This window comes from Paramormyrops kingsleyae, chromosome 12 (assembly GCF_048594095.1).
Source record: "Paramormyrops kingsleyae isolate MSU_618 chromosome 12, PKINGS_0.4, whole genome shotgun sequence".
In the NCBI taxonomy this organism is placed as follows: Eukaryota; Metazoa; Chordata; class Actinopteri; order Osteoglossiformes; family Mormyridae; genus Paramormyrops; species Paramormyrops kingsleyae.
Window position 1 is genome coordinate 27,748,628 of NC_132808.1, and position 20,024 is coordinate 27,768,651.

A 20,024-nucleotide genomic window follows, 5' to 3' on the forward strand; every position below is an offset into this window, starting at 1 on the left:
GGTACGGTTTGATCCACAGTTGACCTTCAGCGACCACATAAAACATCTGTGTAAGACATCATTTTACCATCTACAAAAAATCTCCAAACTCCGCCCTCTTTTAACCCTCGCAGATGCAGAGAAACTTGTCCACGCCTTTATTTCATCAAGGCTGGATTACTGTAATGGACTGTTTAGTAGGATTCCTGCTAAGGACATACAAAAGTTACAATACATCCAAAACAGCGCTGCAAGAATCCTACTGAGAGCAAAGAAATTTGAACATATTACTCCCATCCTCAAATCTCTTCATTGGCTCCCTGTGTCTTCCCGGATCGAGTATAAAATTCTTCTATTAACCCATAAATGTATTTATGGTCTGGCACCTTCATATCTCCAGGATTTGATGAATTTGCAAACCTCCAACCGCATCCTCAGATCATCAGGTAGTATGCTACTTCAAGTTCCCTCTACTAAGCTGTGTACTATGGGAGGTCGAGCTTTTTGCTCTGTTGCCCCACAGCTATGGAACCATCTTCCTGTCCAGCTGCGAGTTACAAAGAACCTGGACTTTTTTAAAGCAAATTTGAAGACTTTTTTATTTAAGAAAGCATACAACTGCTAAGATGTCATACTTAGTAGTAGTGATATTATTTTGATTTTATGGATATTTTTAACTTTGTTGTTTTTAAATGTGGCACTTTGAGATTTTGTTAATGAAAAGTGCGTTATAAATAAAATGTATTATTATTATTTATTATTATTAAAGTTTTACCAAGAAGAGAGTTATGTCCTTTGATTAAAAACAGAAATATACATTGTAAAACCCAGAGTCCGTTTTTGTATATGCTGTCACAAACACAGTGAAGGTGCTGAAATAGAAATAATGCATAACGATCTGCTTTTATTTCGCACACTTTAAAATGTACATGTTTCCAAACAAATTTTAGTGTTGATTTTTTTAGTTGTCTTTCAAAAAAGAATTTTCTGACAGAGGAATAGTCTGAGGGGGAAGAAAGGCTAAAAAACATCAAGGCACTGCTCTGGACATGCTGTAGAAGAGGGCCAGTGAATACAATACCAACCTGTGAAAGCAGACATACATCATGCCTCAAGTCATAATGGCCAGGTTAGTAAAGCTAAAATACTTTTGAAGAGTAAAATTCACAAATACTTAAAAAGGTCAGAGAGGGCAATCCTAAAAGGCAGCATTGATCATATTTACAGAAGACATTGAGCTTAGTAAGGCAGTCTGTAAGATTCCAGAAAAAACTGGAATTCTGTTGGTAAAATAAATTACAGTCCAAGTGAAACTGTGGCAGAATATAAAAGGGGGAATTGAAAATCATAAAAAAAAAATCCCAGTAAAAAAATTAGAAAACATTTAGCTCTTGTTTGGAAGGTATCTTTTACAGCAAAGTTGCTTTTTAAGCAAGGGCGTGTTTGATATTGGAAAGGTCGTTCTACCTGTAGGAAGAGGGCTGCAGAAGCTTGTTTCTGCGGAAATTAGAAATTGATTGAGTACCTGATTTTCTTCTTTGAAACATTGCATAAGTAGGAGAAAGCTTACAAACCTACTGTTTGAAGGTAGTCACAGTTGTTGATTCCACCATTTTCTAGATGGATTAATTAGCCTGATAATTAGCCTGATAATTAGCCTGATAGCGCCGTCCTGCCAGGAATGGGAATTCACAAGCAAACTCCATAGCTGAGCCGTCACACACTGCATTCGGCACATGTGCAGCCCACACGCCTCGCGCACATTCGTACTTTTTAACCACGTTATTTGCATTCTGCTTTGCACAAAAGTCACAGAGTTAGCGTGGGAAAGAAAGTTGTCATTTCAAGCCTACATATTTCATTTTCGAGAACATCTGATTGCACTTTTAGACTTGAACTGGAAAAAAAATTAGATGATGATAAATGAATGTGAAAATTCTAAATATTGATTTCCATTTTTGAGATGACACTGTGGAACATTTTAACAGCTTTAACACAATTACAGAAGGAAGTGAGAGTGAGTAAAGATGTTTTTTAGAAGACACGCAAGGCAGCCTGACTGAATTGCTTGGTCCATATCGAGTCTTTTGAAAGATACAGAACAGGACTACGATACCCAGTCTGCTGCAGAAATGCTCGAGAGCATAAGGACACCATAAGGAGAGCACAGGGGTTTCCACCGGTCCTGCTCTGGACTTACTGCAGAAGCTTCACAACAAGCCTCAGATAACCAAGCAGAGTAGGAGACCTTGTTGACTCCAGAGTGCCTCACAATAAGTTCTGTGCATGCAGATGGACCTCCTGGAGCCTCCTGGTGATCAGTAATCCACAAAGATGCCGCTCCATGGCTCACTTTGGTCCCTTCGGTGGAGTGTCAGTGTCTGTGGACTGCCTCCCTCCGTTCCAGGCTTCTTTGGTATTCTTCAGTGCTTGCGTCCTCTGCTGGTCCACCACCACGTAGTCCACCCGCTCATCAGAGGCCGCGCTTCCAGTGCCGTTACTCGTCTTCTGCAAGTCACAGGAGATGCAGATGCTTCAGACACCGCAGATGGTCTCCTGTACCCCATTCTAGCACTGCATAGGATCACCTCCTTCAAAAGTAATCTTTTTGGGCAAACTCCTGACATACCTTTCGCGGCGGAGTTGATTTTCCTGGGTCCAAGTCCAGGTCGAGATATTCCACCTGTCTGTCCCTTTTAGGCTTCACCATCGGGCTGCCACCCCCATCTGCGTTCATCTGAGCACCGACCTTCAGGCTCTGCGAGGAAGAGGCGAGCTGAAAGGGGCGGGGCGTGGTAAGAAGCGTTAGCTGTCAGCATTAACGGACATCCAGAGTGGTCTGCTGGCCGCCCGATGTGAAGGGATGTCATAACTGACACTTTGCATGAAAGCTCGTGTGAAGGTAATGGAGGGAAATTAAGAGATAACAGCTTTCTCCATTTATGTGATGTGTGTGCTTTTATAGAAATGTCATAGTGCGAGAAAAACCTTACTGTACATTCCTAATGTATTAAAAGAGAAAAACCTGAAATAGCACAGACAAAATCCTGGAATCTTTAACATTTTTCCAGGAAAAAAATGGGCAAAATTTAGAGAGGAAGGCAGGGAAAAGCGAGTCCTGGACAACTGACATTACTGCCGTGCTTCGGGGTGTAATTATAGAGAGACAGAAAGAAAACGGGTGACAAAGCGGGAGAAGCTGAAGAAGGAGATCAGCCTCCTTGAAAGCTGGAGGAGCACTGCTATCTCTCCAAGCAAAAGAAAGGAGAGAGAGAGAGATTCAGGACATCCAAGGTGGCTGGGTGGAGACAGAGATGAGATGCTGGGCAAGGGGCTAGTATGAGAGGTCACCATAAGGTATGCAGGGGCACCGCCATCTGTCATTAAATTTAGAGATTCTAGACATCTCCCAGATATGAACCCAGTGGGATAACTGAGCAATCAGGAACCAGTTAAGCCCCAGCATGTTAGCCGACCTGGATCGGTGCCACACCCCAGGCGGTTCAGGTTTAAACTTTAACACACTGGCACTGAACATTCAGAACCTTGTGGCGTAAAGGGGTTTGACCATCATACCATGTAACCAGAAGGTCACTGGATTAAGTCCTAGGAGCAGCTGTGGTTCATCTGAGTAAAGAGCTAAACATGAAACACTGTAAAAAATAAACAAATACTTTCACAGACAGGTGTTAAAAAGGGCTGTAGAGTGAATATTCTACTTCTGTTGTATTGATTACAACATAATTCATATTAGTTGTTCTGCTAGGCTACCCACCCGGATTCGCTGTTATTCGGCATGTTATTGGTTAACCCTGCCGTCAGTCAGCGGTTGTGTTCATTTATGCCTGCCAGTTTTGGCCCTTGAAAGTTCAGCATAAGATTTAAGTCTATTCAGCTTGTTACTGGGGTCAATGTGCAGTTTGTAATAATCTTGTCTTGCAGTGTCACCATCTTCAGTCAACTGGCTGGCGTGACTGTGAGAATCTGCACACCCATTTACACGTATGTAAGAGTTTCATTACCTTGTAAATAGGATTTGCAAACTACCCCAGTGCTTTTAATGTAGCTAATTTTAGGTTTAAAAGGGAATATAGTTTTGCCGTAAGATTTCTTGCGTGAGCGCCTGAAAGCGTGTCATGCCAGACGTGTGAGGGCTGGCAGCCCTTGTGAGGCAGGGTGTGAACAGCCAACGGTAAGTGAAATTTATACATTTACATAATTACGTGCGATGGAAACGTGTCCGTACCTTAATCGTAATATGCTTCAATATGCTCATGCTCTTTTTCTGTCTGCCTGTCTCTCTATTAAATTAATTATATATTTACACCTAGTAAACACACACATACAGAGACACACAGTTATAAGTATTATGTTCAGCTTTTGCTAACATGTTATATAAAGCCCCCTGTAAAAAAGTTTATCAATATGAATGGAATTTATTGCCTATTTGACAAAACCTTCAGTTCATTTTAGTGTTTAAGGTATTAATTATTTGAGGTCCGGACCCCTTTGGCGATTCGGCCCTCTTGAGGCCAGTATTAGTAATGCAAGGAATATTCCGGTTTTGCCACTGACGTTATTACAGTTATCTGTAAATTTGTTGTTTTACTGAGACATTTAATCTCTGGATGTAGTGTCGTTTGATAATATTTATACTGCAGTATAAATGTATTTAATTTCACAACCACACACATACACACACAGTTCTTGCACAGTAAAGAAGGGTTGGAATAAACAACTGCCGCATTGTTCTGTCTGGTCAACCTGCAGCGACTGTCACCTCAGCACTGGTGCCTGACATTCAGTCAGACTTTGCACGACAACGGGTACATGCAGTTCAGATAAAACCTGCTAAAAACAAACTATAAATCTTTGCTGTCCCATATTCTCATTTTCTCTCAAGCTTGAAGATCAAATGTTTATTCCCACTGGTAATATCCCAGTTTCCTCTTGACCCGTGGACATGGTGAGTGTGCTGCTGGATTAATCTCCAGAATTAATAACAGCTTCCCTGGCCGCAGTGAGAAGCTCTACTTAACTTTCCACGAGGAAAAATGAACCTTAGGCTGTTCAAGTACAAACTGCACAGATGCTGCCACAGAAAAGAATTAGAGCCCATAAAGGACACAGAAGGGACCAACAGGAAGAACCTGTTGGAAGAGAAAAAGTTCCAAGAGACTCACAGAGACACGGAACAGGGTTTACGTACTGATTCATCTGCTGTTGTGTTGGAGGTGGTCATGGCCACGTAATTCTCATCGTAGTCATCGGAGTCGGTGCTGGAGGTGATGCTTTGTACTGATTCAGGTCTCGGAGGCATAGGGAACCTGGGGTGACTGATTATAAGGACAATGTTTAAGCACATGGACAAATACACGCAATACCGAGGTCCTGCCAACAGAGGGCAGTGAAGAACACAAAATCTCTCAGCACAGAAGAAAACAGAGCGCACACGATGGACGACACTTCCTGTTACTGAAGGAGTGTTATTTACACAGGAGTGTCCTGCACGCAATATCATCACGTTTGGAGAAACTTTCCCTGAAACAGTGTTCCTCTTCTGTGATGGCTACTTTACAGTGAGTTACGTTAATGGCAGTCTGTTAATTGTTGTTATTGTCGGTGTGTAGCTGCGGCTAGCCCGTCCTCGAGGACGCCATGACGACAAAGCCATGAGGGAGGCCGTATGTGCCGCAGATGAGGACAGGCACAGGATACTTACTCCCGAGCAAAGGAGCGGGTCACTGGGGAACGCACAGGGGCCGGCAGCTCTTCCCACTCCGGCAGGGGCTTGATCTCCAGAGGGGCTGGTTTAACTGGGGGGGATGGGAAGCGATGGGTTCCATTACTACAAATCAGCTTTGCATGCGTTCTGCTGTGACAGACAGTGCACACGGTCAGAGCGGGCGTATGACTGAAGAGCGCTGTGTGGACCTTTAAAGCCCTGACTTTCTCACTCTTGGGGGTGAAATGCTGTGAAAGCAAGAGGGGAAAAGCAAAACAATACAGCAAGCAGACGTGTATGTCTGCTGGAAGGAGAGCCCCCCCCCTCCCCCTGTAACCTGAGCCCCCTCATCCAGTGGCTGGGACACGACGACCAGGTCAGCCCCACGGAGGGGGAGGTGAGCATCAGTAACTCGATAGAAAGCGATGCAGAGCTTGGCCACCTTCTCCATCTCCATCTCATGCCTGCGGGACGTCATTTTGCAGCTGCCGCTTACAGAAGTCCGGTAACGACAGCATGCAAAACTCGCGCTGTCCCCCACCTGGCGAGGAAACACCATCCGCAGCGGATTGACTAGGGACGCACACCGCCTACACTACATGGCTACACCCGACACAGATGGGTGTCCCCTCATCAGGGCACCTTGCACTGTGCCGGGATTAACAGATCAGGCTAAACTTCCTGCTCACCTGAGCACAGAACCTATCCCTAACAGCCCTGATAACATGGGCATCCATTGTCCGCATTCAGCAGCCTAACGGCTTTGCCTTGCTGACTTAGGACACAATAAATGGAACAATGTTCTCACCTTAAGGTTATGCCAGGAAAATGACACCAAGGAATTACCTTAGAGTAATCAATCTGTTTAATGATTACCACTGATATAGAGTTTAAAAGGCCAGGAGACATCACATCCAAACGTTTATAAAAACAGCTGAAGCCCTCATCTCGCTCACCGCTGCCCCCTGCTTTGACGAACAGTGGAGGACATTCTAGGCAGGTCACTAGGAGAGTCTAACAACAGGCCAGGATGAGGCTTCTCAAAATGATTCCAAAATACTGACAAGACGGACAGTCAAACATCCATCTTTGGCCTCCAACACGGATAAATAATAAATTCAGTGCCGTGTACTTTTGACACTCTCCAAGACCAAACGGTGTACATGTCCATACCTCAGCAATCCCACTTGTGGCCTCTAACTTGGGCCATCCAGAAGACATTATGGGATGTAGGAAAGTATTGAGAAGGCACTGCTCACTCACAATAAACTGGCGAATCATGCCAGCGTGCAGCTCTGAGTGTGAAGGTCCATTAGATCAGCCTCCCACCTCAGAGAACTGAACAAAAATGCATCATGACCCTAATCATAAGCCCTCTGAGACCAAACACCACAATCAGAAAAATGGGTCCACCAGAGCCATGAGATCCCCAAGAACTCACCGAGATTTAGTCCATCCATCTGGTTTCATTTTGGTTTATCATATTAACAAAAATATATTACAGCTACGTGAATGCCTGTTTTCACATGAGACCCTCTGCTGAGGAGGTAAGTCGTGATTAAATGTTTGTAGCACTGCGACTTTGCACTCAAAATGTCTTGGAAGACGAATGCTTCCCGAGCACGTCACAGCCGTACATAAATCAGAGCCAACGTCACAGGTAGGTTCATAGGTTCATTCAGAGGCACCTTTAAGAGCCCCGAAGTACATCAACATGAAACCTGGGCTTCCAGGTCGCTGCTGACACATTTGTAAGTTCAGAAGTGGAGTTAGTTTGCTAACTGGGAGAAATCAGCTGCAGGTACATCAGGTATGATCTGATTCCTGGGTGGAGAGGGACACCGTGGTCTGTTCCAGCCTTAAAGATGCAGAACCTTCACTTAAAACAGGATATAAACTTACAATAAATGAAGCCCGAAGACTGCCATCACATTACACAGCAGATACACTGGGCGCAGGAGATTGCAGGTAAAGAAACAGACTCCCAGAGGGCAAAGGTAGAGTGTCTTGGGAGTGTTAGGCTGCCTAACCCCTGCAAGGTAAATCGAGGACCTCTGAGGAGTACGTACCCTTCAGTCGTCTTCGGAATTCGCCTACGGTTTGTGAATCAGTTCGCTCTAAACCAAATGGTTTAGCTCTTAATATTTTAGGACTCTGACCTGATTGGCGAGAGAAGATGTTGTTACAGTGTTTGTGGGCGGGGGAAAACACAGCATAGTGTCCTATACCCCCCCCCCCCCCCACCCGACCCCACACAGACAGAACACAAAGCGTGCGGCATGCGGCTTGACCCATGCGACAGGGAACCTCGCCAAGGCTCCTGACTGCATGGCACACCAAAGAACAGGCTGTGAAACGATGCAGCACAGCATGGACACGCTCTGTGGCAGGACAGACTGAGCCACACCCAGCACCGCACCACGGCAGTCCCGGCCCAGAGACAGCAGCAGAAGCCAAGCAGCCCTCAGAGAACAGCAGGGCGAAGCGCCACCTGCTGTTGGGTCTCAGACACGAAGTGCTTCAACAAATATTTATGGAGCAGCAGGATGAGACGGGACGATTCATGACAGCTTGTCCTCGGTCAGGCGGCAGCCAGTGCCACTGCAGACAAACATCCAAACGAAGCCAGTGCAGGCCACACCCACATCCTGAGTGGCAAGATGGCGGACAGGACAGCCAGTGCAAGCTGCCCTGAGGTCGCCGTGCAGCAGCTGTAGCCCATAATATGGGCATTACAGGACAGACACCAGTAGCCCATTTGTACCTGCCCAGGTTTATGAATTGATCTGGCATGAAAAAATCTTACACGAGAGCACAAATCCAGGTGAATGAGGAATATTACCATAATTTTAATTTAAAAACCCAGAATAATATGTGTCCATTGCAGTAACATTGGGGGGGGGGGAAGACATGGCCGTATACTTTACACAATCCTCCCTCCCTCTGCCCTGTGTTCTCATCTCAGTACCTTGGAGTTGTTTTTAGTTTTTGTGTGGAAATTCCCCTGTTAGGCAGAAACATCCAGCGTGACTTGCAGTGTGCTCTCAAAAGACTCTTTCAAGCGGGTGACAGAGGGGACAGAGGTGACCGCCCCAGACCCCGGTCACTGGTGGCGCGGGGACGTGTCCAGCCAGCCCACAGGACCAGAGAGGCCGTGTACAAAAGTCCCCTTGTACAGGGAGGTCACATGCTGTCACGCACAGAAAGGGCCACGTGTCAAAACGACCTCAGGATGTTTGTCAAAGGTGCCAAACAGGGAACAAATATGCTCGAAGTGGGAGTCGTACTGGGAAAAGATAAAGATTCCAGACAGATGCTAATATGCTTGTGTGAATGCGTGTATGTATAGGTAACTGTAGGATCATTTTATAAACATGGGCAGGTACGTTTAGTGTATATATACATACAGTATATACATCAGTCTGAATTACATCCCAAAAACGTGCACTCACTCACTCACTCACACACGCACGCACCGCTACCTGTTCACACATGCACGTGTGTGCACACACCTTCCAAGCAGACTTACCTTTGCGGTCAGGTTTGAGGTTGCGGTCAATGGGAGGAGGCTGGCATTCGCCGACGGGGGCGGCCCTCCGCGGTGGGGTCTTGGGGCTGTAGCGGAATCCCATGTGTGCTGGCGGGGGGACCTGCTTGCCCAGCGAGGAGAACTCCACGCTTCCGGGTGTCATGGGCACGTAGTTGGGCTCCTGCGTCCCTTCGGACAGACTCCCCGATCGCCCGTGGCGTGGCGAGTTGCTCATCTGCACGTAATTCTCATCCATCTCTTCGGTGGATCCAGCCGTGGGTCCCACCGGAATCATGCCCTTGTTTCTCTGTGGATGGGTAAGTACAGTGCTCTGTTACACATCCCACAAAGTCACTAACTCCCAATCCCTGAAAAAAAATCATAACATTTTAGAGGATTCCAGTCACCTGTTCGTCAGTTAATAATTTTTCCCAGGGTGCATTTCCACTAAACTCTGAATGTTCGTGGGCCTGGCTAATCATGAGACAATTGGAAAGCGCAAGCCTTCTGAAATCTGCCTACATCAAGCTTTCCATCTGCCATGTTTATATTTAACAGCTGGATTAATTGATTATAATGGCTTCTGGTTTCACTAAGCTAGGATTGGAGGTGCGACTTGACACATCGAATAGCTCTGATTTGTCATCAGACGGTCAGCGGACTTGGAAAAGCCACGTGATTTGACGGCATTGCCAGTGTCGACTTACTAAATAGTTGCCGAAATTATCATTGAACTCAAATGAGCTGCTTCTGTCTGTGCTGACAGGGCGCGGGACGTCGTAGCAGTCCTGAGATCCGAAATCTGCAGGGCAGAGAAATTCCACAACAGTCATAGGAATACAGAATACCATCGTCTGACTGTAACCTTCTGCACTCTTTGATCCATCAAAAAAAAGCTGCACACAGGTTAAAATCACATTGTAATCGGGGTGGCGGTGATTAGGAAACAGCTACCATGATGCTTGCAATGTTTGGTACCGATAACCAGCCAATCACAGCAGCAACTGACAACCCTCGGCGTGATGGGATATCAGCAATCAGCGCAATTAGGAGATGAGACCTTTTCTGCAAGCTTCCCAGTAATGGGGAGCACTTTTTGCAGCTCGTCGGAAAAACAGCAAATTAAAGTGTCCAGAGTTTTTCAGGGTAGAGGGTGTAAGGAAGTGGAGAGCTATGCTTTGTCCATTGGATTGAAACTTCATGAGATTACATTTCTGCTTTAGTTCAGCTACGATCTCATTATGTTCCAGTTAAGGTGACAGTTTTACTTCCCAGTCAAACACCGTGGGCTCCATTTTCCACCTGCACAAAGTGCGACGCAAAGTGGTTTTGCTAGTTTCATATCAGCGAATCGCTCGTTTTTACACCATGCGTGCGTGTCGTCAAAATAGCAAATGATTTTGCGCCCGCTTTCCGTTCACAAGATTGGGTATTTTTAATGAGGCGCGGCCGGGCGCATTGTCAGCACGTTTATGTTTTAAGGCAGCAAAATGACATTGGCTTCTGACCAGCAAAAACCACGTAAACAGTATGTGCCGCATTGTTAAATGGTATTTAAGTGACGCGCTTTAGAAACGTGCAAGTGCACGGCGCTCGTTACAAACACAGGTTACACCCTTGAGGTGCACTAATGGTTTTTTATTTTGTTTTATTTATGTACATTTTATTATAGAGTGCATCTGGTCCTTTCACGTAATCATACTGTTTAATGAAATGCCAAAAGAAAAACTATATATTAGGTAAAGAACAAACCGTATCATTAAAAAAAATCGTTCATTATCAGAATTAAGCATGTACTGTAATTGAAAGGACATTTCGATTACTGAAAATGCATTTCTGACATTTAGATAAGTCAGGTGGAACATTACAATACAACCCTCAGAAAGTCGCAGCATTCTTTGTGGCATGTGGCATTGTGTAACATTGCCATGCGTGATGGATGTCTGTTGGACATAAATGAGGACACATTAGAGGACTTCAGAAGGTGTAATACTGAATGGCATGTGCCGATGCCAACAAAGGAATGCATGCCAGCTGCAGCGCGGGCAAGGGGGGGTCAGCTGGCAGAAGAGCTGAATCGTCTATAGCCTGGTAAGGAATCTAAATTGTGAGGGTAGAAAATAACAGCCCTGTTGCCTTTTATTTGAACATGCTCAAACACCTTAAAAACTGTAGGTTGTACTTTGTCTGAAAAACACAGCACTTTTATTTATATTATGTGAACTGCAGGCCCAAAATTAAAATAAAAAAAACAAGCATAATTAGTCCCCTCCCAGCCGCTGCTCTCGTTCAGCAGCGAGCTTCTGCTTTCCCCGCCTTCTGACATCATTATACGGCTTTCAGCACTGAGCAGATGATCTGGTGATGCCAGAAAAGGAGGAAACACTCGCTGCTGCCTCATCCCACGCCTGCTTCACCTCGAAAGGCTTCAGTGGAACAGTGCTGCTCCCGTAAATTATGTGCTTGTGCATTTTTACGTCGCGTAAGAGCACATCCGCTTCCTCGGCCGAAATCTGGCTTGCTGGGCAAACGTGCCATTGTAATAGCAATCCGCATTAGATCATGCTGCCTTTAAAGGTGCGGTGACGCACCATTCTGATTGGTTTATTGCTTGTCATGGCCAAAACATGCCTCTGAATAATTATGAGTTAGGACAACCTTTTTCCTCCTTGGCCACCTCTCACATTGGTCCCGACCCATACGTCATGCATCACTTAACCTCAAAATCTCAAAATAATAACTCAACAAAAAATGAGATGCTGAAATAGGCTTGAATTTTGGTCAAATTTGGTGGAGAAGGTATATTAAAAATGGCAATCTTGTGGATCTCTTCTGAAACATAGGAAGGAAATCTTTAATAAGACCATTCATGCTTCTTCAGGCTAACAGAACCATCAGTAACCAGCAGCAGACGGACATTTTGTTATCACTGAAAGCTCATCATGAAATGAGGATAGCACAACTGTTAAAATGTTTCAGCTGGAGAAATGGAGCACACAAATGGATTCAGACATCCCTCAAAGGATCCAAAATAACCAAATAAATAATTTTCCTGAAATGCAGCCAACTGTATCTGAACTGAAACTTGAACTGAAATTTAGCAAACTGTATATAACCTCTCAAGTTACTTTTCAAAGTAACATGGCGTAACAGTAAACAATGTCTGAAGGAGCTAGGTCTGAATCTCCCTGACACACGCCCGAACCACGCATGGATTCAAATGGGTCCTCAGGGGCATGCAGGCCTCCTGGAGAATGTTCTGGAACTGCAAACCCAGGGAGGAAATAGGTACTGACCTTTCCGGAGGCCTGAAAGGTCCATGGTGCCAATGGTGTTACTACGCGGCGCCTTGGCCCCTGTGCTGGTCGGGACGCAGTAGTTACCGTCACTCTCTGACACCGAGCGCGGCATGTAGCACGTGTCCGTGGGGGAGCGCTCTGAGGCGGTGGCTAGCGAGGGCTTGGGGGGGCGTGGAGGGGGGACGTCCACCTGGCCGGAGAACGCCCCGTGGGCCTGACGGGCAGAGCTGGACGCGGACGGGACGTCGTAACTGATGGAGATGTGCCGTAGCTGGCTCTCCACTGACGTCTTGCGAGGTGGCGCCCCGAGGACATGCAGCTCGCCTGCGGGGGAGTCCGTGTCCTGCCCAGGCATGGAATATGCTGGCCGTGGCTGCAGCACCGTGTCCTGCGAGTAGCTGCGGGGCAGACAGTACGAGGCGGTGTCCGCTGTCACGGAGGACCCGCGGGCCGGCGGCGAGTCGTAGAAGCTGGGCTGGGGGAAGAAGCCATTGGAAGATGGCTGTTTGGGGAAGGACGATGCTAGGGGCCTGTGCAAGGGGAGGTTATCGTTGCAGTCCGTCTCGGAAGAGGTAGACCTGGAGGAGCCCTGGAGCCTGCATTTGAGGGAACCAAACATGAGGAAGAACATGGGGAGAGGAGAACAGAGACTCAATAGAAGTGAGTCTTCAACATAATGTCTTTGACTATCAAAGAATCAAATAATCAAGACCCCAGTCACAATATTTATGCAAGCCAAAGAACAGTGAACTGTGCAGATTAACAAGCTCCTTGCAACATCTCCTCAAGCACTCCAGTCTCTTTCCTAACTACTGCTTCCTGTATAGGAGTCATCTGGTTCCCAGCTCCCTGTTTTCCCCACACACTGCCTCAGCATCCTCATGCAGAAGCAGGCCCTGTCCAGGCCTCACCTGGACGCTGTGGGCTTCTTGCTCTCACAGTTGACCAGCAGCAGGTAGTCGGGAGCCTCCTCCAGGCTGGATGAGGACTCTAGGTGGCGGATGCTCACTGGATGGTAGGGGGGTGGCACACTGTTCATGGGGGAGGGCGCCGTGGCTGACAGACCCGGATTAGGCAGAGGGTCCAATCCCAGGCCTCCAGGCTGGGAGGGTTTGGTGCCATCTACAGGGCATGGAAGGGATATAAAAGTGAATCATCATCGTGGTTTGACTCCTCCTCACCTTCTTATCTGTGATCAGCCACCATCATATCCATTCAGACTTTGTCACAAAGAGTCACAGCCAGTGAACACTGACTCAGTTGTGGAACCGAGAGAAAGCTTTACATAGAGGCTCATATGGAAAGTTTTTTCCATCTGAGCTTAGGTGGGATGTGACCTGAAACTAGCCAAGTAACAGTAGGGTGGATGTTTATGCCAGCAGGGTGGGACCAAAGCACTGCTGATGTGTAACAGGACCTCGGGCTCTGTGCTGGGCGTCCAAAAAAAACATATCTGGTAACCGTCTGGAGGACCCATTCCTCTACATGGAGGACAAAAAACGTGCACGGGCCACAGAAATGTATCAGCACATCGATCTGAAACAATACATATACCAAGAGAACCTGTATCAGTCTCGACAAACACAACATATCGATTGAAGGTCAACCTGCTATCCATCACTTGGGAAGGAATTATGTCCCCGCAGTTAAACTCGCACCATCTGCAAAGAAACACATTCCCTGAAAGATGCCGAAAAGGGTTCAAGATGCATGAGAAATTTCACAGATGAGATACGAGCAAATTCCCCCAGGTGCTTCGGAAGCAGCTTGGCATTTCATGGAGATAAGGTGAGGCGGCCGTGGGGGCGTGGAGTGGGCTGAGGGACCCTTTGTCCACCGGCAGATCTGAAATAGGCGGCTGAAGGCTACGTGCGTAAGATGACGCTGTGCCTCTCAGGACGCCTCCAAAGAGTGAACTGGGTGCCTATAGCCTGACCCCCCCCCACCGAGAAGCCAAGGCTCTTTGTGTAATATGGCAGTTCTGACGTGTGGCTGAAGCCTGCCTCTCCATGACCCAGTGGAAGTTTATTATTATTATTTTTTTGAAAAGCCACCTAATCTTGCACAGACACACAACACAGGACACGGGCATGAGGTGACTCTCCAGCGTTCGCCACATTCTCAGGGCACTCGCTTCTCAAGGTCGCACAGTTCGCTGGGTCGGTCAGCCCGCCCACCCCGTCTTATTCAGCGCTGAGTCACATCTGCGCAGGGAGACGATGGCTGACGAGCCCAGCTGCATGAGGACTGCGTCACAGCGCTCAAGGGGGTCTGTTCAGAGCATCACAACCTCAGGCGGACTAGGGAAAGCTTCGTCTTCATCACTGGGTATTTCCCGGATTAATCCAATAGCCAGGCATCTCTGAGGCACAATTTGCAGATAGTCACCAGCCGTCTGCAGGCTTCCTTCCGCCAGACTGGGAGCAGGCATGCAAACTGATACCCAGTTGCCTTCCCAGTTTAAAAAAAGACCTCGATTTCTGACTTTCCCTTGTTTTCAGTGTCTGAGTGCCTCTGCTCTGGGAGAGCTCTCTCCACTGCATGTGCTCTGGTAGAGCTCTCTCCACTGCATGTGCTCTGGGAGAGCTCTCTCCACTGCATGTGCTCTGGGAGAGCTCTCTCCACTGCATGTGCTCTGGGAGAGCTCTCTCCACTGCATGTGCTCTGGGAGAGCTCTCTCCACTGCATGTTCTCTGGGAGAGCTCTCTCCACTGCATGTGCTCTGGGAGAGCTCTCTCCACTGCATGTGCTCTGGGAGAGCTCTCTCCACTGCATGGCCAGGATCTGCCTCATGCTTGCGAGCTACAGGGAGGGAGACGAATGCAAAACCCACAAGAAAACAGGGATGGTCTCGTCTGTAATTTCAGAGAAATTGTGCCTGAGATGCAGTTATCATCCAGGTGTGTATATCCTGGGGTGCCACACGCAACACTGCATGCTGCTTAAGCCAGATATGAGCACAGCTGTAAATGTAGTGCTCAGCCAGTGTGTCAGTAAAAAGTATCTTGCTTATAAATCATACACACTGCATCCTTTCCCTGTAGCATATTTTTATGTGCAAAAATTAAAGAGGACATTTTTATAGGACAGACGTGACCAGTTAACTCTGCGCGCCGGCCCCACAGCTGCCCCCCACCCCTCACGCCGGCCCCGCGGCTGCCCCCCACCCCACACGCCGGCCCCGTGGCTGCCCCCCCACGCCACACGCCTGCCCGGCGGCTGCCCCCCCACCCCTCACGCCTGCCCGGCGGCTGCCCCCCCACCCCTCACGCCGGCCCCGCGGCTGCCCCCCCACCCCTCACGCCGGCCCGGCGGCTGCCCCCCACACTCACCTTCGTCGGTCGGGTTGAACCCGCAGATGTCGCAGATGCGCCTAACCCACTTGTTCATCTCGTCCTCAGTATCGGCCACCAGATAGAAGATGCGGTCGATGGTCTTGATGTCGAAGATGAAGCTGTTTTCCAGGTCCTTCTTGTTGAAGGTCAGCCCGGCATCCACCTGCTCGCACAGGTTCAGGTCGATGACGCGGATGGGCTTCTTGGCGTGGTCATTCTTGTAGTACTCCAGCACATCGGGGTCCCCCGTGAGGCGGCCACTTCGAAGAACAAACCACCTTTTCTTCCATGCCTGGGGGGGGCAGGACAGTGGGTGTGAGTGGCATTTCTAGAGGCCTGTTTACAGGACTTTTACTTCTAATTTGACCTTTGGCAGTCCGACCGCTGCACGCCGTCTCTGTGACACGGACACCTCTGACTCACCCGCCCGCCAGATGAGAGCAGAGCCGTTCTCAGGCACCTATAATTAGGGGTTTACAGTACCATTGTGAGCCAGACCGTAAGAGAAAGTCCAGCACAGCCTGACACAGTTAAAGACAAAAGCTTAAAGACGCTATAAATAAAGGCTAAATGGCAAAGAGAGATCACTGTAAGTCACTGTCTAATCCCACAGGGGACAGGGCGGACTGCTTTGAAGGGCACTCAGAGTTGGAGGGGGGGTTATGGTATAGCCACAGGGGATGTTGTCCCCCCCCCCGGCCTTTTTTACTCTGCGGGGGGCGGGGGGCTGTACTGCTGCCTGAAACCTTCACGGTTTGAATCTGGCCTCCATTCCCTGCGTGTCTGCATGTTTTCCTCAGGGGGCTCCCATCTCCTCCCACAGTCCAGAGACACGTGGCGAAGCTCACCAGCATCTCCAAACTGCCCAGAGTGTGTGACTGTTTGTGTCAGCGTGTGCAAGTACATGCTCTGTGATGTGCTGGCATCAGCTCCCAGTAACGCCGACCAGGATAAGCAGTAGGAAGACGGATGGACTGATGAAAAAAGGAAAAAAAAAAAAACGAGTGTAGCTGTCAGCTGGCTAGAAAACACACCCAGCAAACCATTCCTCTTTAAAAAAAAAATTAAATGAAAATCAAATTTCACATTTTCTGTTTTCCTCCTGACCCCGCCCGAGTTTAAACTGCATTAACAATGGAACACAATTCTCTTTATGTGCCCCATTGACAGGGGCTTTGTGGCCAAGCCAAGCTCCCCCAAAAAAAAGCATCATGACAACAAACAAGTGGCTGCCAAGCCAAACAAGCCTGTCATGCCGAGTACGGCCCGATGAGGCCCCCCCACCACACTCCCCACCCCCACCCCGAGGAGATGGCAGTGGGAGGTGCCAGACAGCTGTTTGGGGGAGAAGCAACGTAGTACGAAAAAATTGGGAACCTTGGAATATGACATACCGTGATTCCAGTTCAGCGTTTGACGGCAGTGAGAGCGTTTCATAGCATAAACAATAACTAGGATGCCAACCTATATCATCTATGTGCTTTAAAAAAAAGAAAAAAACTGCCAGATTGGCACTGCATTCTGGGTTTTTTTTTTTTTTTTTTGCAAAGTTTACCTAAACTCACCCGAAGTGCCTCTGAACCACATTTGTCAGGTCCAAAGAGACAACTTTAGTCAGACAGGAAAAACAAACAATCTGGGACTGTAAGCCTTTGAAAAACAAAATGTTTGAGGACTGCACTTTAGAAGATATCCAGGGGGAGGAACGTGTCAGGGCGGATTCTGGGAGCCTGATTTCTTATCTTCATTCATTTTTGGAGCATGTTCAACTCGGGCACTGGCAACATGTGAAAGTGTGTGTTCTCGGGAATCGCATCCACAGCACAAAACGTGTCGTCAGACCGGGCAATGACTGGACCAGCGATGCAAGGTGATGGGCAGAGGTGGGCAGGAACCCTGAACGCAAGTGAGGAGATATTCTAGAAGAATGGTGAATGTCTTATTGATGGCAGCTAATGATAATGGTTTCAAGGCTGCCCCTTTTGTCTTATGTTTGGTGTAGAGAAACATGCATGTCAAGATTGCCTAAACAGTCATGCTATCTCAGTGCTGCAAATCAAAGAACCTGATTTTTTTTTCCCTTCTCTATGGAGATGGTGAGGATCCTCTGAGAGGTCTTGGAGGCTCCAAGCTTCCTGATGCCACAGCAGAATCTGCAAACAAACTGGTCTACATCAGATAAACTGATCACCCTAACATACAGCAAGCCAGCAAACTCAGAGCTCTAATAATAAAGAATGGCTTGTGTTTCTACAGAGCGGATTAAAATTAAAGTAGCCTGCGGCGGGTCTGCATCACGGAAAGGGAGCAGACTTATGGGAAAAGGCTGCTATCGCAGTCCTGCTGAAGTCCTACAGATGGCGAGACCTGATGGTTATCCTGGGCTACAGGCTCTGCTTCCACACTGCTGCCAGTCCCAACAGACTCGTAAAAAGTGGGCGTGGCCTCCTCATCGCATGGGCCCACACCACAGAGACTTTGCAGTGACCACTGAGAAGTAAAAAGCTTTGAATAATACAGTGCCACGACCATTGCTCTCTTAACATCGAGACCTCAGAGGGCTACCTAAGCCCACTTCTGGGCTTTTGGATGCGGTGGCCACAGCATCACAGAAAAAAACCCCAGGAGAACACTTTTCCTGCATGTGGGGGGGGGGTAGCCTGGGCCGCATCCAGGTGCCATTAGGGGAATGAGTTATTCACCAATTTATAAGGGCAATGACACTGCTAAGGGACCTTGCCAGCCCACAGAAAGGTCTTATATTCCACGCATACCTCCATCCATCACTGCAGAATCCAGCTCCCACGCAGAGTGAGGTACCTATCCCAGGAAAGACAGGGCAGGAAGCAGGGATACTCTGGCAGGTCTTCACCTCACCAGGACCAGGCCCACCTCCTGATTACACCCTTCAAACAATCACCAGACACAATGCACTGCAAATGCAGTAGGGTAGAGCACTTCCCAGAAACAAGTTTATTAACACACTCGATAGCGAAGTGCATAAAAAAGCCGGTGTTTGGGGGCGGACCTTGCTATGGCTGCTAACGGATCTGGCTCAGCTTCAGACCCTGGCAGCAGCTTCAGTCCAACCCAAACGCGTCTCAAAGGGGGAGCTGGCCTTGCCGCCCGCAGCTTCCCACGCAAGACGGGCGGTCGCGTGGGTGGCGTGTGGAGTGTGCAGACAGGGACTGGGAACAAACCGGGAACCGTAGATCAGCCGGAGCCTTCAGGAGACTCGGCAGATGGATGGCTGTTGCTATAGTTACACTCGGATTGGGAGAGGTACCCATCACCTTCCCAGAAGGTGTCAATTTTTTTCTGGGATCTTCAGAAATGACACTTGAATCATTTGTAACTGTGAAATATATCCGCCTTGAATATCGGCCAGGGCTTGTTTGATGGCCTTCCCTCCTGATCCCAGATCAGCAAACCCACAGGCACCCAACCAAAAATTTACTTGTTCGAGAAGTATTTAAATTCCCCGAAAACATGGGTGGGGAAATATATTTTTATACATTTTAACTGTCAGCTGGGGGTGTCTCTCCAAGTCCATCATAACCGCTCCTCTTCCCAAACAGAAAGCAATGACAGCAGCACCTCAGAACCACCTGATGGGCCCTGTGCACAAGCCCTAGGTCATGGTTATTCAAATCACGGTCCTTGACGTCCGAGCACTGCTGGTTTTCCAGCCTTCCTTTACCTGTCAGTCAGGTGTGAAGCCTCTGACCAATCAGAATCAGTAATTATTAAAATAACTACCTGGGAGAACTGAAAACAAAGCCTGGATTTGGAATCGAGGTCCAGATTTAAAGAACCCTGCCCTATGTCTTCAAGAGTCACTCCACAGGTTCCACAGCTTTTACCCATGATGCGCTATGGCAACCACCCCCCCCATAGGCCATGTCATCCTCTGATGTCCACTTCAACCTACTGCCCCATGACCCACATTCTGCTTCAGTGTAATCCAAAGTCAGGAGCTTATTATGCCAGAGGACACAAACAAAGAAACAGACAAAGTCACTCCTAACGTACATTAAACCACACCAGGAATGCAGAGAGCCCTGCTTGGTGTTGTTAATTTGAGCAGTCAGCGACTGTCCTGGAGCAGTAAACATCTAGGGGAAGCACTGTACGCATCCCAAAAGAAACAGATTAAG

General features: G+C 47.9%; 1 protein-coding gene across 8 annotated transcripts in view; it reads right to left on the reverse strand.

Annotated features, from left to right (window-relative positions):
- Positions 1 to 863: 863 nt before the first annotated feature.
- LOC111833063 (GRB2-associated-binding protein 1-like) overlaps positions 864 to 20,024 on the reverse strand; it is a 31,820-nt gene continuing 12,659 nt past the window's right edge. For 5 of the 8 annotated variants that reach the window (XM_023790979.2, XM_072697846.1, XM_023790997.2 and 2 more), the window contains 10 exons: positions 15,865 to 16,159; positions 13,444 to 13,654; positions 12,530 to 13,128; positions 9,941 to 10,035; positions 9,234 to 9,540; positions 7,774 to 7,863; positions 5,702 to 5,795; positions 5,189 to 5,315; positions 2,609 to 2,755; positions 864 to 2,487 (listed from right to left, as the gene is read on the reverse strand). In XM_023790979.2, coding sequence (XP_023646747.1) covers positions 2,329 to 2,487; positions 2,609 to 2,755; positions 5,189 to 5,315; positions 5,702 to 5,795; positions 7,774 to 7,863; positions 9,234 to 9,540; positions 9,941 to 10,035; positions 12,530 to 13,128; positions 13,444 to 13,654; positions 15,865 to 16,159 — 2,124 coding nt within the window. In that variant the 3' untranslated portion in view covers positions 864 to 2,328. The remainder of the gene's footprint in view (positions 2,488 to 2,608; positions 2,756 to 5,188; positions 5,316 to 5,701; positions 5,796 to 7,773; positions 7,864 to 9,233; positions 9,541 to 9,940; positions 10,036 to 12,529; positions 13,129 to 13,443; positions 13,655 to 15,864; positions 16,160 to 20,024) is intronic. The other 3 variants (XM_023790988.2, XM_023791015.2, XM_023791006.2) reach the window with 3 other exon arrangements.